Source organism: Epinephelus lanceolatus, chromosome 18 (assembly GCF_041903045.1).
Source record: "Epinephelus lanceolatus isolate andai-2023 chromosome 18, ASM4190304v1, whole genome shotgun sequence".
In the NCBI taxonomy this organism is placed as follows: Eukaryota; Metazoa; Chordata; class Actinopteri; order Perciformes; family Serranidae; genus Epinephelus; species Epinephelus lanceolatus.
This window is the reverse complement of record NC_135751.1, coordinates 10,066,463-10,080,926: the sequence shown is the minus strand read 5'-3', so window position 1 is coordinate 10,080,926 and position 14,464 is coordinate 10,066,463. Positions and strand designations below refer to the sequence as shown.

Here is a 14,464-nt window from a genome sequence, read left to right as displayed (position 1 = left end):
TTAGATTTTGACTAGTCAAAACTCTAATTACAGATATCTGTAATTCAGCTTTGACTAGTAAGATTAAACTATTTTTGCCATTCATGTGTATGGGGTTTGTCATTATAGATATCTCCAATGTAGTTGCGGATATCTGCAATTGTTATTGTGGATATCTGCAACTGAATTGTGGATATCTGTAATTCCAGTTTGAGATATCTACAATTTAATTTTGACAAGTCATAATTCAAGTTCAAGATATCTTTAATTATCATCAACTGAAGATATCTACATGGTCCTTTCTAGATATCTTGAATTGAGTTTCAGATAGTCAGAATGACATTGTAGATATCTGTAACTGAATTATGACTAGTCAAAATGACATTGTAGATATCTGTAACTGAATTATGACTAGTCAAAATGACGTTGTAGATATCTGCACCTGAATTATGACTAGTCAAAATGACGTTGTAGATATCTACAACTGAATTATGACTAGTCAAAATGACATTGTAGATATCTGTAACTGAATTATGACTAGTCAAAATGACATTGTAGATATCTGTAACTGAATTATGACTAGTCAAAATGACGTTGTAGATATCTGCACCTGAATTATGACTAGTCAAAATGACATTGTAGATATCTGTAACTGAATTATGACTAGTCAAAATGACGTTGTAGATATCTGTAACTGAATTATGACTAGTCAAAATGACGTTGTAGATATCTGTAACTGAATTATGACTAGTCAAAATGACATTGTAGATATCTGTAACTGAATTATGACTAGTCAAAATGACGTTGTAGATATCTGTAACTGAATTATGACTAGTCAAAATGACATTGTAGATATCTGTAACTGAATTATGACTAGTCAAAATGACGTTGTAGATATCTACAACTGAATTATGACTAGTCAAAATGACGTTGTAGATATCTCAAACTGGAATTATAGATAGTTATAATGTAATTGTAAATATCTATAATGACAAACCTCATACACATGAATGGCAAAAATAGTTTGAATCTTACTAGTCAAAACTGAATTACAGATATCTGTAACTGTAGCTTTGACTAGTCAGAACGACATTATAGATATCTGTAATTCAGTTTTGACTAGTCAGAATGACGTCATAGATATCTGTAATTCAGTTTTGACTAGTCAAAATGACGTTATACATATCTGTCATTCAGTTTTGACTAGTCAGAATGACGTTATACATATCTGTAATTCAGTTTTGACTAGTCAGAATGACGTTATACATATCTGTCATTCAGTTTTGACTAGTCAGAATGACGTTATACATATCTGTCATTCAGTTTTGACTAGTCAGAATGACGTCATAGATATCTGTAATTCAGTTTTGACTAGTCAAAATGACGTTATAGATATCTGTCATTCAGTTTTGACTAGTCAGAATGACGTTATACATATCTGTCATTCAGTTTTGACTAGTCAGAATGACGTTACAGATATCTGTAATTCAGTTTTGACTAGTCAGAATGACGTTACAGATATCTTAAATTAAAATTCATACTAGTCACAATGACATTACTACTAGTCAAAATGACGTTATAGATATCTATAATGGTAATTCCGGATAGTCAGACTTAGTGATTAAATGTTAAAACGGCTTGCCATATGTCGTATGCTGTAAAGCCCTCTGTGGCAAATTGTGATTTGTGATATTGGGTTTTATAAATAAAATTGATTGATTGATTGATTGATTGATATAATATAAAAATCACTAGAAAAAAGTAAAGTGTGGAAAAATATTTTAAATTCAATATATACTATTATATAAAATTTGAATAATTAAAAACAAATTTTTTTTTTCGAAAAAGACAATTATTTTGGGTGCATTAGCTGAATTTTCTGTATATCATCCCTGCACAGTGTAATATTAATTATTTGTATTTTTTTTAATTCTTAGAATAATTATTTTGTTCATATTATTGTGTACATTTTATATATCTTGTTTTGTTTTTCTATATTGTTGGTTTTTTTCTGTGCTCGAATCAAAAGAAAGAAAAGTTTTATTTTTAATTTACATAATGTAAAATTTAACAGCCTATAGTTTCCATCATTTGATGGTCCTGAGGACAGAGGGATGTGGTATGCTGTAAAGCCCTGTGAGGCAAATTGTGATTTGTGATATTGAGCTTTATAAATAAAATTGATTGAAATTCATTGATCATTTATAACTATGAGTATACATTGCCCTGAGGTGGCCAAAAACTACAACTGTATTGAAAGTTTTATATTGAATGTTTTAACCCGAAGTAATACTATGCTTGAGACGCTCCAGTTTATTGTAGTTATTCACTGTGGCCACTAGAGGGCAGCTACACTGGTGATTCAGATCATACACACATAATCACCATGTCTATTCATAAAACTATTTGTATTAATATATTCATTATAAATATTGATGCTTCAAATGTTTGCAATAATCACACAATTTATTTGTACACATAGATATTAATTACACAAATATTAATACTGTGTAAAGCCAGACATTTAAATTGAGTACTGCAGTTCCTCGTTGTGACCACTGCGGGGCACTCAGATCTTTTTACACTCAGCTCAAGTGTCAAGTCCCTCAGAGTTAAAGTGAAGACAGACACAATATCACTAACATTTCCACAAGCTTAGTGTACTTTCGAGAATTCTGGGTCCTGTCCTCCTTTTATCACACAATCTACCGACAGTGTTCTCAAGCATGTATGTCTTGTTGGCATGTATCATATCCATGAGGCTAAAGTGCTTCAGATTACACCAAATATCTGTCTGTTTGTGTTGAATTACAAAATCCCCTCCACTCTGCTAACAGATAAGACAACAATGAAAAAGACAGCTACTATGACATCTCAAATAGCTGATACAATTATATCTAATACAAACAAATGAGGTGCATTATATCTAGGTTTTCATCTACCTCGTACAATTACAAATTGGTTTTGTTGTGTTTGAGTTTGCTGTTTGACATGTGATGTTGAAATGATCATTTTTCGGTGTGATATAATTAAATATGTATCTACATAATGTACTGTTATATTGGGATATGTTCAATTTAAAAACTACTAACACTTCTTTTCATCTTTAAAAATAAAACTATCAACACCAACGCGGAGCTGCAGTTACCGACCTACCTGCGGAGGGCAGCCTTGAGCTTCTTGATGCACAGTTAGCCTGTAAACCACTCGAAGAAGAAGAATACGAAGAAGACGAAGAAGAAGTAAACCCGCGATACGCGAGCTCGAAGAACCATGTAACAATATTTCAAATTCATAGCAGAAGCGCTTTACTGACAATTATTATTTTGTAGAGATTAATAAATAATATATATATATAAAACACATAATGGGAAATTGTACATGAACACGTGCGACGTTGTAAAACTACAAAACAAATCCAGAGTCTAAATGTTTCACTCACACAAGCTAACGTTAGTTCGTTGTTTCTGAAGAAAGTGCAAGAAAATGGAGGAGATTGGGATGGAGTCGGACTCAGCTGAAACGTCGGGATGTTCACCACAACAAGGTGTTGCTGACGCTTGGGAAACTGTCACCGCAGCTTTGGTGAGTGGACTCACGTCGCCTAATGGGCATAGACGCTAACATGGAGTGAACTGAAGTCGCCGGAATCCATTGAAATATTGAATGATTTGAAGTTTCTTGCTTGTAGCACCGGTTAATGCACGACAGGACATGATTTAGGACAGTTCAATAAATAGTAGGGGTATCCGGCTGAATTCGGCATATGTAATGATGTCTTTGCGGCTTTGCCTCTGTCTTGATTTACCTGTCATTAATGTTTTTAATCCATCTTTATGTGCAACACTACACTAGCTATTTGCCTGCGTATCTATGCAAAAAAAGAGTCCAAGACTATGGACAGCTTAAGTCAAGTTAAATTTGATTATCCCACCTACGGATAAGTACTCTTATTCATGTCCAGGTGTGGAAATAAAGTCATCACTTTAAGGAGTCTTAATGTTTGTAAACCCACCTTGAAAAGTGTCCAGTGTATGTAATGTCTTTGGCCAGGCATCTTGTAGTTTTTCATGTGACATCAGCATGGATAGATCAGTAGATTTATAGATATTAGATTGCATAGGCTACTGCAATCCAGCAGAGTCTATCAGAACAGATAACTTATCTTGGTTTATTTTGTAGACGTCTCCTGGCTGCTCAGTGACGGAGCAGGGCCTCTCGGACTCATTAGCCCTGCTGTGTAGTCAGGGTCTGGGTCAGCTGCTGAGCGGTTGGCTGTTGGAGACTTTACAGATGCGTCTGTCCTCCTCTGTGGTTCCTGAGTTCTGGGCTGGACTCAAACAGCCAGAGAACGAGCTGGAGGAGAGAGGCAGGGCCTGGGTTCTCCTCACTGCTTTTCGGACTCTGTTAGGCCGACTAGACCCTTTCTTGGGCAAGTGGAAAAAGCATAATGAGTCAGTTAGTTCAATGCTGATTACTGATTTATATTAACAGCAACATTATTCAACCATCCCCCTTTCCTCATCCTAGGTGGTTTGGAGAGGCTGGGGATGTGGCAGGACGAGGGCCGCGGCAGTCTATGTGGCCCTGGGCCCAAGGGCCTTCAGGAGCGAGCCTTCACCATCATCAGGGCTCTTCTCCTCTTCTCCCCCTCCCCTGTTCTCCAGGAGAGAGTGCTGGAGTTTTACAGCAGGACCTTCTCTGTCTATATGAGCCAGGAGGGGCAGGCCGAGGATGGGGCCGAGGTTCCAGACAGTGATGAGCGAGTGGTCTGCCCAGGCTGCGGGGTCCCAACACAGCAGTGCTGGTGTAAGGAGGCCTTGGAGCAGCTGCAGGAGCTCAGCCACATACTGTGAGTTCACTCAGGGACAGGGATACTAAAGATAATTAGTGAACAAATAAAATCCTGGTGACAATTTCCAATGTACCTTTTCAATTTCTAATGTACATACCCTTTTCATTTTGACTCAGCTAATATTTATAATGTAGTGCCATTTTTCATTTGTCAATACCCGGGGCTGAACTGATCAATACTTTTTATATTAAAATCAAATCATATATATCAAATGACTTGTTGGTTTGGGATGAGAAGAAGAAAAATACAGAATATCATAAGCTATGTTTCACGTTGTTATAGTTCCAAACTCCACCTGCTGGAGTGGGTCAGCTCCGAGGCTGTCACCTCCATCCTCCACAAGCTCATTGAGCAACGAATGGAGCAGCACTGCAGGGGCGAGTACGAACGCTCTTTCCTGCTGGAGTTCCAGGAGGTAAATCATCTGTCCATCTCCCCACGATCATTGAATGTGATGTGAAGTCTTGTCTGGATAAACCTTTCATTAGCTGTTGGCTGTTGTGTTTTGTGTGAGCAGTGGCTGGAGCTGGTGCTGGGCTGGCTGAGCAAAGTGTTTGCAAGTGAGGCGGACAGAGACTGTCTGGCACCTGCTCCCAGTGTTCCCGGTACCCCAAGTATTCCCAGCATTCAGACCGGCCAACCTGGCAGCAGCTCCGTCCTGAAGCAGTGGAGATGCCACATGCACCAGTTCTTCTGCAGGATCTATGTCAACATGAGGATCGAAGAGCTCTTCAGTATAATCCGAGGTGAAAGAGAAGACTGTGGTTTATTGTGCTTATTTTAAGGAGGTCAATGTGTTTATGTTATTCTTCTATAAACAAATAAAAAAATCTTTCTTTCTGGGTAATTAGAAATGAACTACAATTATATTGTATTGTATTTTTATTTTATTTTTTTCAAAACTGAAGATTTTGTGCACTAACAGAATATCTGAAGATCTAATGTGTATGATTTAGGAGGATATATTGGCAGAAATGAAATAGATTTTTTTTCCCGCTGCTGTCAGTCTTTGTGCTAAGCAAGGCTAAATAGGTCCTAGACTTGTCTCTGTACTGGACAGGTCGCTGATCTTTAAATCAGTGGACTGTAGTGAAATAAGTTAGGAGTTAAGAGGAGTTAGCGGTTTAGATTTTACTTACTACATTCACATGCACAGATTCACAGGCATGGGTTGCCTGCCTGTTCTTGTGCTTATTTTCATATTTCCCATCTTTCTTTCAGATTTCCCGGAATCTAAAGCTGCTATTGAAGATCTCAAGTTTTGTCTTGAAAGAACCAACCAGAGACAGCAGCTTCTCACATCATTAAAATCTGCTTTCGAGAGCCGTCTGCTTCACCCAGGTTAGTTGGCTGCTGAGATTAAAGTATAGTAAAGTGTTTGTTTAGTAATAACACAGCAGAACAAGATGCTTTTTCAAGTGTATCTTCGTGATCCCATTTCTGTTTTACCATCGATTCTCAGGAGTCCATACATCAGACATCCTCACGGTTTATATCTCAGCCATCAAGGCCCTCAGAGAGCTGGACCCATCCATGGTCATCCTGCAGGTTGCTTGCCAGCCAATCCGCAAGTACCTCAGGTGAGTCAATTTTTACTCGTACAGGGTTTTTGAAACATTATTTTTTAACATGAGTACATTTTGAGTGTGTTTCTATAACACTGCTTTATCTTAAGTTAAACTCTTTCTGGCTGATAGCTTTAATCTGTCCCTGATCTTTGTGTTCTAGTTTGACATCAGTTGGTATCAAACTTCATTTATACACAGAAATGTTTTAAGGAAAGATTATACAGCACTTAGCAGCATGAACAATTAAATACACTGCATAAAACGTTTGAACCAAAAGAGCTGATAAATTAAGGAAGCTGATCATCATGTTTAAGGCTGAGTTTTGTTAAAGCTTCTGTGGTGTGTTCAAGGACTCGGGAGGACACAGTGAGACAGATTGTGGCCGGTCTGACCGGAGACGCTGAAGGCTGCACAGACTTGGCCTCTGAGCTTTCCAGAGGAGATCCGGTGACTCTTGAGATGCAGGACAGCGATGAAGAAGGCAACGACCCAGAGGACTGGACTCCAGATCCAACCGACGCTGTACCTGGTCAGTAAATGCACCATGTTTTTTCAGCTGCTTGTACTTATTGTCCCCTGGGTTTTACCGAGAGTGGAATGTTTTATTTCAGATAAGATGGGCTCAAAACGTCGTTCATCAGACATCATCAGCCTGCTGGTCAGCATCTATGGCAGCAAGGACATTTTTATAGATGAATACAGAGCAGTGCTGGCCGACAGACTGCTGCACCAACTCAACTACAACACAGCAAGGTAAAACTGAACAAACACACTATGACAAGCTAAGCTAGATAAGCTTGAGGTTTTCTCTGATATGTCCCAGTGAAAATAATAAATCAAGCAGAGGAATACAAAACAGACAAAAACTAGAAAAGTGCTGGGGGCATGTGGGTGGGGAACAGGGATTGCAGGTCAGGCTGTGTGTCCAATTTGTGTGCATGACATTAGTGGAACAAAGAAGAGTTCATACTCACTCACTTGTCCCTTCCAGCTCCCTTACAGTGAAGATGACGGCAAAGAAAACAAGAACAGTTTTGCGCAGGAATGTGCAAACATTCACAGTATAATGTATGGAGAATAAGTGCAATTATGTACAGGTGTACAAGCTGGAAATGGGAAATGATGATAACACTGATATGACAGGAATGTGGCATCATGGCAGGTGGAGCTTTATAGAACTTGTTTGAAAAATGTACAAATGGAAATCAGTTAACTTGTGCATTTTGGATCATTGTGACTGTTTGTTCCTGACAGAAGCAATGTGGGCTTTGTCCAAAATGTCAAAGTCTGAAGTTCTTCATATACTTTTGTTCTCTATTGTGTTTGCAGGGAAATTCGTAATGTGGAGCTGCTGAAGCTCAGGTTTGGGGAGTCTCACATGCATTACTGCGAGGTCATGCTGAAGGTAAACACTGTAACTATAATCCCTTTAAACAGTTCAGTGTGCAGCATCACCCTTACCAAAATGATCACCTCCCAAACATGCATCTTATAACATGTTATTTTTATTAACTTGGGGTTTTTAACTATTAATCAGATAAAACATGCAACACTTTACCTCTGGTGCTAGACATTATACAGACCCAACAATTAATTAATCTAAAAAATGAAAACTAGATTCAAGAATAAGAATATTAATTTGTCAGCCGTAGCCATATTCACGCCTTCCTTTCTCCTGTCTCCTGTCCAGGACATGGCGGACTCTCGAAGGATCAACAGTAACATCCGTGAGGAGGAATCGAGGCTGAGCGAGGAGGAGCAGCCACCACTGTCCCTGTCATCCATCATCCTGTCCTCTGAGTTTTGGCCTCCACTGAAGGAGGAGAAGCTGGAACTCCCTCCACTTGTCTGCCAGGCCATGGAAGCCTACACACACCGCTATGAGAAACTCAAGGTGGAGTTCACCTGCCGCTTTACACCAACTCTCTCTTAATATTCTTTAAGGACGAATAGGTTGCAACAGGGTGGTTTTGAATGTTTTAGATTTTTTTGTTAAAACATGAACATTTTCCAAAGTGTATCCCCACTTTTGAGCTCATTTCTTCAAATTAATTTTAATATAATCTGTACATCTGTATCTGTATATAATAATATAATCAACTGGTAAATTATTAAGTTAGACATGAGACTTGCTGCAGCCAATTGATTAGCTAAAATGTTATGACTTTTTTGCCATAGGTATAATTATCACTTAGAAGTGCAATTTTTATTTTGAAAAGCTTCACTGTTGTTGCACTTAATGACAATGCACCACCTGAGATTTCAGAGTTGGCTGCTTAACAGCAACATTTTAAATGAAAGAAACAGCTTGCATTACACATCATATCATTTTCAGCCTCCATGTTTGCTAATTGCTTTCTCTGGATTAAATTTTGAGACAGTTTGTCAGCAGCTCATGCGTGTATTGCTTCATATTATAAGTGCTGCCCTTGGCTTTTTTTTGACTAGTTGAGCAATCAGTAGATTATTTCTGTTTTATTTGCATTATTTTAGACACCACAGAATACTGCTGTGCTGCTCTGGATTGAAACTTTACCAGCAGTTTTTCTTCTGTGTTTCAGGCCATGAGGACACTGAGCTGGAAGCCCCACCTGGGCTCAGTCACTCTGGACCTGGAGCTGGAGGACCGCACCCTCGCCAACATCACCGTCTCCCCCATCCACGCTGCCATCATCCTGCACTTTCAGGAAAAAAGTACAAAGTTTTCCTCTGTATGAAATATAATTAGAAAAATAGGGAGTCATATTGTAGCTTACATTTGAAAAAATCTTTGTTTGCCATCTTTATGAGAGATAACATAGGATCATATTGATTTAAAATTACACTGTAATCTAATTATTTTGGGTGATTTGTGCTCCATGCTGTGGGTATGCAAGATGAGTGACTAATATATATACTCTAATATATATATAAATGTTGAAATCTAAAGTGTAGCACAAGCAGCCGTCAAACTCTTGAAACACTTCATGCAGCTGTTTTGCAGTAAAATCCTTCCAGTGGGATTCCTACTGGAATTCACACATTCATATGATTTCACCACATTCCCGGTAGTTTGATTTTGGTTTATGTCAATAGATAGCAGTTAATAGAGTTGATGATAATATAATGGGGTTTACATGTCAAAGGTTTGCTAGCAAAATGTTTATCTCTTAAATTTTCAAGAGAAAATTACAGCTACCAGAATTGAGGATATTTTTTAACATTTGCTTCACTTATAAATATTCCATCTCAGTTCCAATCCAGTTTTTGTAATCATACATACTTTGAGACAAAACACCAGGCACAAGACACTAATTAATATTTTTTTAATCTATGCTGTGATTTAGCTGTCAGTTAAAAATGTAAGTGGATGCAAAATTTTCCCACCAAAAACTCCTGCAATGATCGCATCAGAGCTGGACAACAGTGATTTGACTGGTTGCCTGTTTGTTGTCCATTAGCTTCTTGGACGTTGGAGGAGCTGAGCGTGAAGCTGGGCGCCCCGAAGGAGCTGGTGCACAGGAAGCTGGCTCTGTGGCAGCAGCACGGTGTGCTGAGGGAGGAGGCAGGAGGCCGCTACTACGTGGTGGAGACGGGCTCGTCCAAAGAGAAGATGGAGAGAGGTGTGATGCTGATCGACAGCGATGAGGAGAGAGACTCCAACACCACCACCCAGTCTGAGCAGAGGGAGGAGAAGCTGCAGGTGCCCACAACACACACACATACACAAACGCACACACATACACACACATACACAACAGCACAGTGAAGGACTACCTGAAGCCTCTTAAAGCTTTCGTTCTCTGTCTCTGCAGTTGTTCTGGGCCTACATCCAGGCCATGCTGACCAACCTGGACAGCATGACGCTGGACCGCATTCACTCTATGCTCCGGATGTTTGTTGCCACGGGACCCGTTGTCACAGAGATGGACGTCAATGAGCTAGAGGCCTTCCTGCAGAGGAAGGTCAGGGAGCATCAACTGATGGTCTCTGCAGGTGTCTACAGACTTCCGAAATCCAACTGATGAAGAGAGCATGAGAGCGAAACAAGGACAAACTGCTCAAAAGTGACGCTGCATCCAGTTGCTGTGGGAAATATAGGAAAATGCTGTACTCCTCAGCTTCTGGGAAGAAACACTGTTAAAATTGTTCATTGTAGCTATGAATAAATGACTGTTCTGCAGACAGAACCTGTTTTTGCAGATTCGTTTTGACATCACCCACAAGTAAGTATCAGTAGCTGAAAGAGGGTGAAACTCTTCAATTTCATTCATTCAGGGTTGACATATAGAGACAGACAACCATTCACACTCACATTCACAGCTACAGACAATTTAGAGTAATCAATTAACCTAATCTGCATGTTTTTGGTTTGTGGGAGGAAGCCGGAGTACCAAGAGAAAACCCACACTGACATGGGGACAACATGCAAACTTCGCACAGAAGAGCTCCCCCACCCTGGGTTCAAACCAGGAACCTCCTTGTTGTGAAGCGTCAATGCTAACCACTGCACCACCGTTCAATTTCAGGGTTATGTGATATGAATGCAGCATCATTTTATGAAGGCTATTCTTCTGAAAGGGTTGGTTTTCAAAATAAAAGCACTTCAACACTTTTTATCATCAGTGCAGACAGTGATGATGCTGCAGCTGAAGTGAAGTTGTTGTGAGGGGCATTAGTGTTGGACACTGAAGTATGTTGTCAGTGTTGGGGAAGCTACTTTGTAAGCATACCTTTGCAAGCTGCCAGTAGCTTCACACTGGCAGACATTAAACTAGTGCAAAGCTATTCGAGGGAGCAATCTAGTTTAGTTAATCAAAGCTACTCAGAAAAGGTAGTTCAAACTACTATTGTAACAAAATATACAAAAAAGTCACATGCCATTAAAAAAAAATGCCAGTTGAGTTCATTACAAAAAGTGCACACTTGTTCACAGGTCATACATAAACCAAAAAATAAAATACCCCACTACTCATGGGAAAGTGCAGGAATCTTAGCTCTGGTTTTGTATACAATGTCCATCAGTCAGAAACTAGAGTCCAAGATTCCTGCACTACTCATGGGAAAGTGCAGGAATCTTAGCTCTGGTTTTGTACACAATGTCCATCAGTCAGAAACTAGAGTCCAGGTGGAACTATTACATTAGGTAGGATTACTCAGCCAGGTAACTTCTAAAATAGCATGCAACAACTTCTCTGAACATATATTAATAAATAACAATAGTCAACACTTCTGACCAGCTGATACCTGATATATTCAAGTGTAGTTTTACAAATTCTGCCTGACAAATGTAATGCCTGGGCATGCCCTCACAGAGGTCGGGATAGGTGAAAAGAGCGTGGGGCTCATAGACATATGTCTATGTATATATGTCTATGGTGGGGCTGGTTAAAGGGGATTCAAATACAGAAAAGAAGCAATGGTAAAGTAAAAAAAAAAAAAAGTCTTCTTTTGTGGTCCAAAATTGATCGTAGTTTCAGGAGTTAAAGATATACTATGCAGGATTGTCGGTGACTTCGTGAACATGCTCACCAGTGAAATAAAAAGCCAACCCCAGTTTCTCCCCCAGAACTGATTAGAATTTGGTGGTCTTAAGTCAGTGACCTCACAAAACATGTTTTTGGTCATAACTCAAAAATTCATGAACTAATTAAAAAATTTCAAACATGTCTATTAGAATAATATAATTAAGTCATGAGATTTAATATCCAAAAGGTTTACTTTATTGTGACATCATAATGTTCTGCAAAAACATTTTTCTGGACATTATTAAACACCATAACTCAGGAACAGAAGGGGAGACATTTGGTCAGATACTGAATTGGTGACACTAATCATTGGTACCCACATTGAAACTGTGTTGATTGTGTAGATCATCTGTGCTGCCGTGTTGAAGATGTTTGTGAAGCATCTGTGTTTTAGAATTTGTAGCTTCTTTGCAGCAAAATGCATATTTGAAGCAATGTCAACTGTCACGGCTACATGAGTCTGGACAGACATGGGTGTAAACTGTAACTGCAACTTGACCTATAGGCGGAGATATACAATCACGAGGAGGTAATTCTATTTTAGTTTGTTCTGACACTTAATTTTTATATATATTATGAGACCACTACTTACTCTATAATAAAAACAAGAGAAATGTAGACTAGAAAGGAATCCTCAGCAAAAACCACGCATAAGCAGTCAAATAGAAAATAATTTGTGTACTTGCTTTGTTTTGTTTCATCCACAGAGCAGAAGGAAACAGAGAACAGTGCAGTTTTCTTCAATTTCAGTCTCGTTTACACCCAGTGGTGGTTCTAGCCTAAATGGCGCCCTGGGTGACACCCCCTACAGCACCCCCCGCCCCCCCTCTAAGGTCTAAGTTCATTTTATTTAATTTTTTAAATTTTTCTATATAGCGCCAGATCACAACAGAAGTCATTTAAGGCTACCTTCCCTGTAGAACAGGTCTATACCTTGTCCTTTTAATAAACAAACTAAATAGCCTTATGTTATTTGTCTTATTTACACTATGGCATGTCATTGCTGTCTCTATATGGTCGCGCCTTTACAAATCTCCTCTGCTGTCTGTATCGCGCACGGCGGAGCTCCACCCCAGTGCATGCGCGCACACACACACACACAAACACACAGACACGTGCGCACACTTACAGGTGAGCACACTAGAGCGTAGTCTCTTACGCAGACGCCGATGACATCAGCACGCTGGCTGTCTCTGTCGTCTGTGGACATTCCCATAGGAAAGTTGTAATAGAACTAGCACTGGCTCCCAGCGGCAGTGATGTGATTGGATCCAAATCCTTGTACTTCCATACTTCCTCGGCCAACGGCTGATTAGCTTTGCCTTACACCCGCCTACACTGGTATTGCTGTTCCCCAAATTGTTGTCTGTAGTACAACAGAAAAGGAAGTGTTCAGTGCATCACAGGAAGAAATTAAAATGGATATGATTTCATTTGATACAGCTATATTGCAGAGCTGCAACGTCCACAAAATTGGAGAAATTAAGGATTTACAGCGACTCTGTCTAAAATTCCTGATGCAGGAGAAGAGATATGTTTTGGCCTGTTTACCAATGGGATACGGTACATCTCTGTTACATGTAATGATGCGCTCACCTTGCCCTGAGTGCTGCTAATTCTAGCCCTGGTGGATAGGTCTATGCCCCCATCCTTCACTGAGTCACAGATCCAGTACATAGTCGTGTCCGTTCCAGTGTCTATTACCGTGTAATCCACTTGTGCTCTTGCTGACTCTTGGGGTATTTTCCCTCTCTTGGCTGTAGCAAGGCTGCTAGGCCTCACCACTGCTGCCATGTGTTGCTAGCCCATTCCAGCACCTTTGGGGTATTTTCCCTCCTGTCAGCTGTCTTTCCAAGTGGACACATGGTCATTCCCTTGTTGTCAGCTGCCCCATTCACAGCAGTCACTAGCTGGGCTAGTTCTGAGTTCAAATAAACACAAGAAATTTGTGCTCTAGATAAAGGATCAGCGCTCAGTGAATAACCTCCTATGATAAGCTATTATGGCAAGGCTTAACTATACAGACCAGTGAGCAGTGATAACTAACACATCTTTGGGGTCATCAGGTGGGAACCTCCTTTCATAAGTGTTTCATGTAGTTGGTCCCACGACACCTCCAGGAGTCTAGACAGTGTTCTCTGGCGTCCCAGAGACACTCCCCTAATGCCAGCTCTCACAGCTCCCCGCAAATCAATCAATCAATCAAAAACACTGATCTTTTTTTTTTACTTATTTTTTTTATGTGAAACTGCTTTATTCAGTGTTTTTACTGGTTTTAATCCCCAGATCCATTTGTGTTTTGTAGAGAGAGAGACCTCTGTGGATAATTCAACTCCCAATAAAGACCTCCTGTACGTCTTGAGCTTAAGTTGTTAGAGAAAAAAGGTGAGCACAGATTAGCTAGGTTAGCACAAGCGCCGGCCTCCAGGGCTGAAAAATTAAGCCAACACGGAAGTGCCAAAAACTGCGGTACTTTGAACAACCACTTGAGGCTGGCTCCAGAAGCCAGCTATCCCTATAAACACCATGTTAAAGAAGACCTATTATGTTTGTTT

At 39.7% G+C, this 14,464-nt stretch overlaps 1 protein-coding gene across 2 annotated transcripts; it reads left to right on the top strand.

Annotated features, from left to right (window-relative positions):
• Window positions 1-3,191: 3,191 nt before the first annotated feature.
• On the top strand, window positions 3,192-10,568 carry anapc2 (anaphase promoting complex subunit 2). Of its 2 annotated transcripts, XM_078161403.1 has the most exons (14): window positions 3,192-3,564; window positions 4,162-4,411; window positions 4,510-4,831; window positions 5,117-5,249; window positions 5,352-5,580; window positions 6,056-6,175; window positions 6,297-6,414; window positions 6,753-6,931; window positions 7,014-7,155; window positions 7,732-7,807; window positions 8,093-8,296; window positions 8,964-9,096; window positions 9,843-10,084; window positions 10,197-10,568. In XM_078161403.1, the coding sequence occupies exons 1-14, from the start codon at window positions 3,466-3,468 to the stop codon at window positions 10,404-10,406; spliced, it is 2,457 nt and encodes an 818-aa protein (XP_078017529.1). In that variant the 5' UTR covers window positions 3,192-3,465; the 3' UTR covers window positions 10,407-10,568. The 2 variants fall into 2 exon arrangements, with proteins under 2 accessions (XP_078017529.1, XP_078017530.1); XM_078161404.1 differs by lacking the exon at window positions 4,162-4,411 and having other exon boundaries at window positions 3,324-3,564; window positions 4,647-4,831.
• The last annotated feature ends 3,896 nt before the right edge of the window (window positions 10,569-14,464 follow it).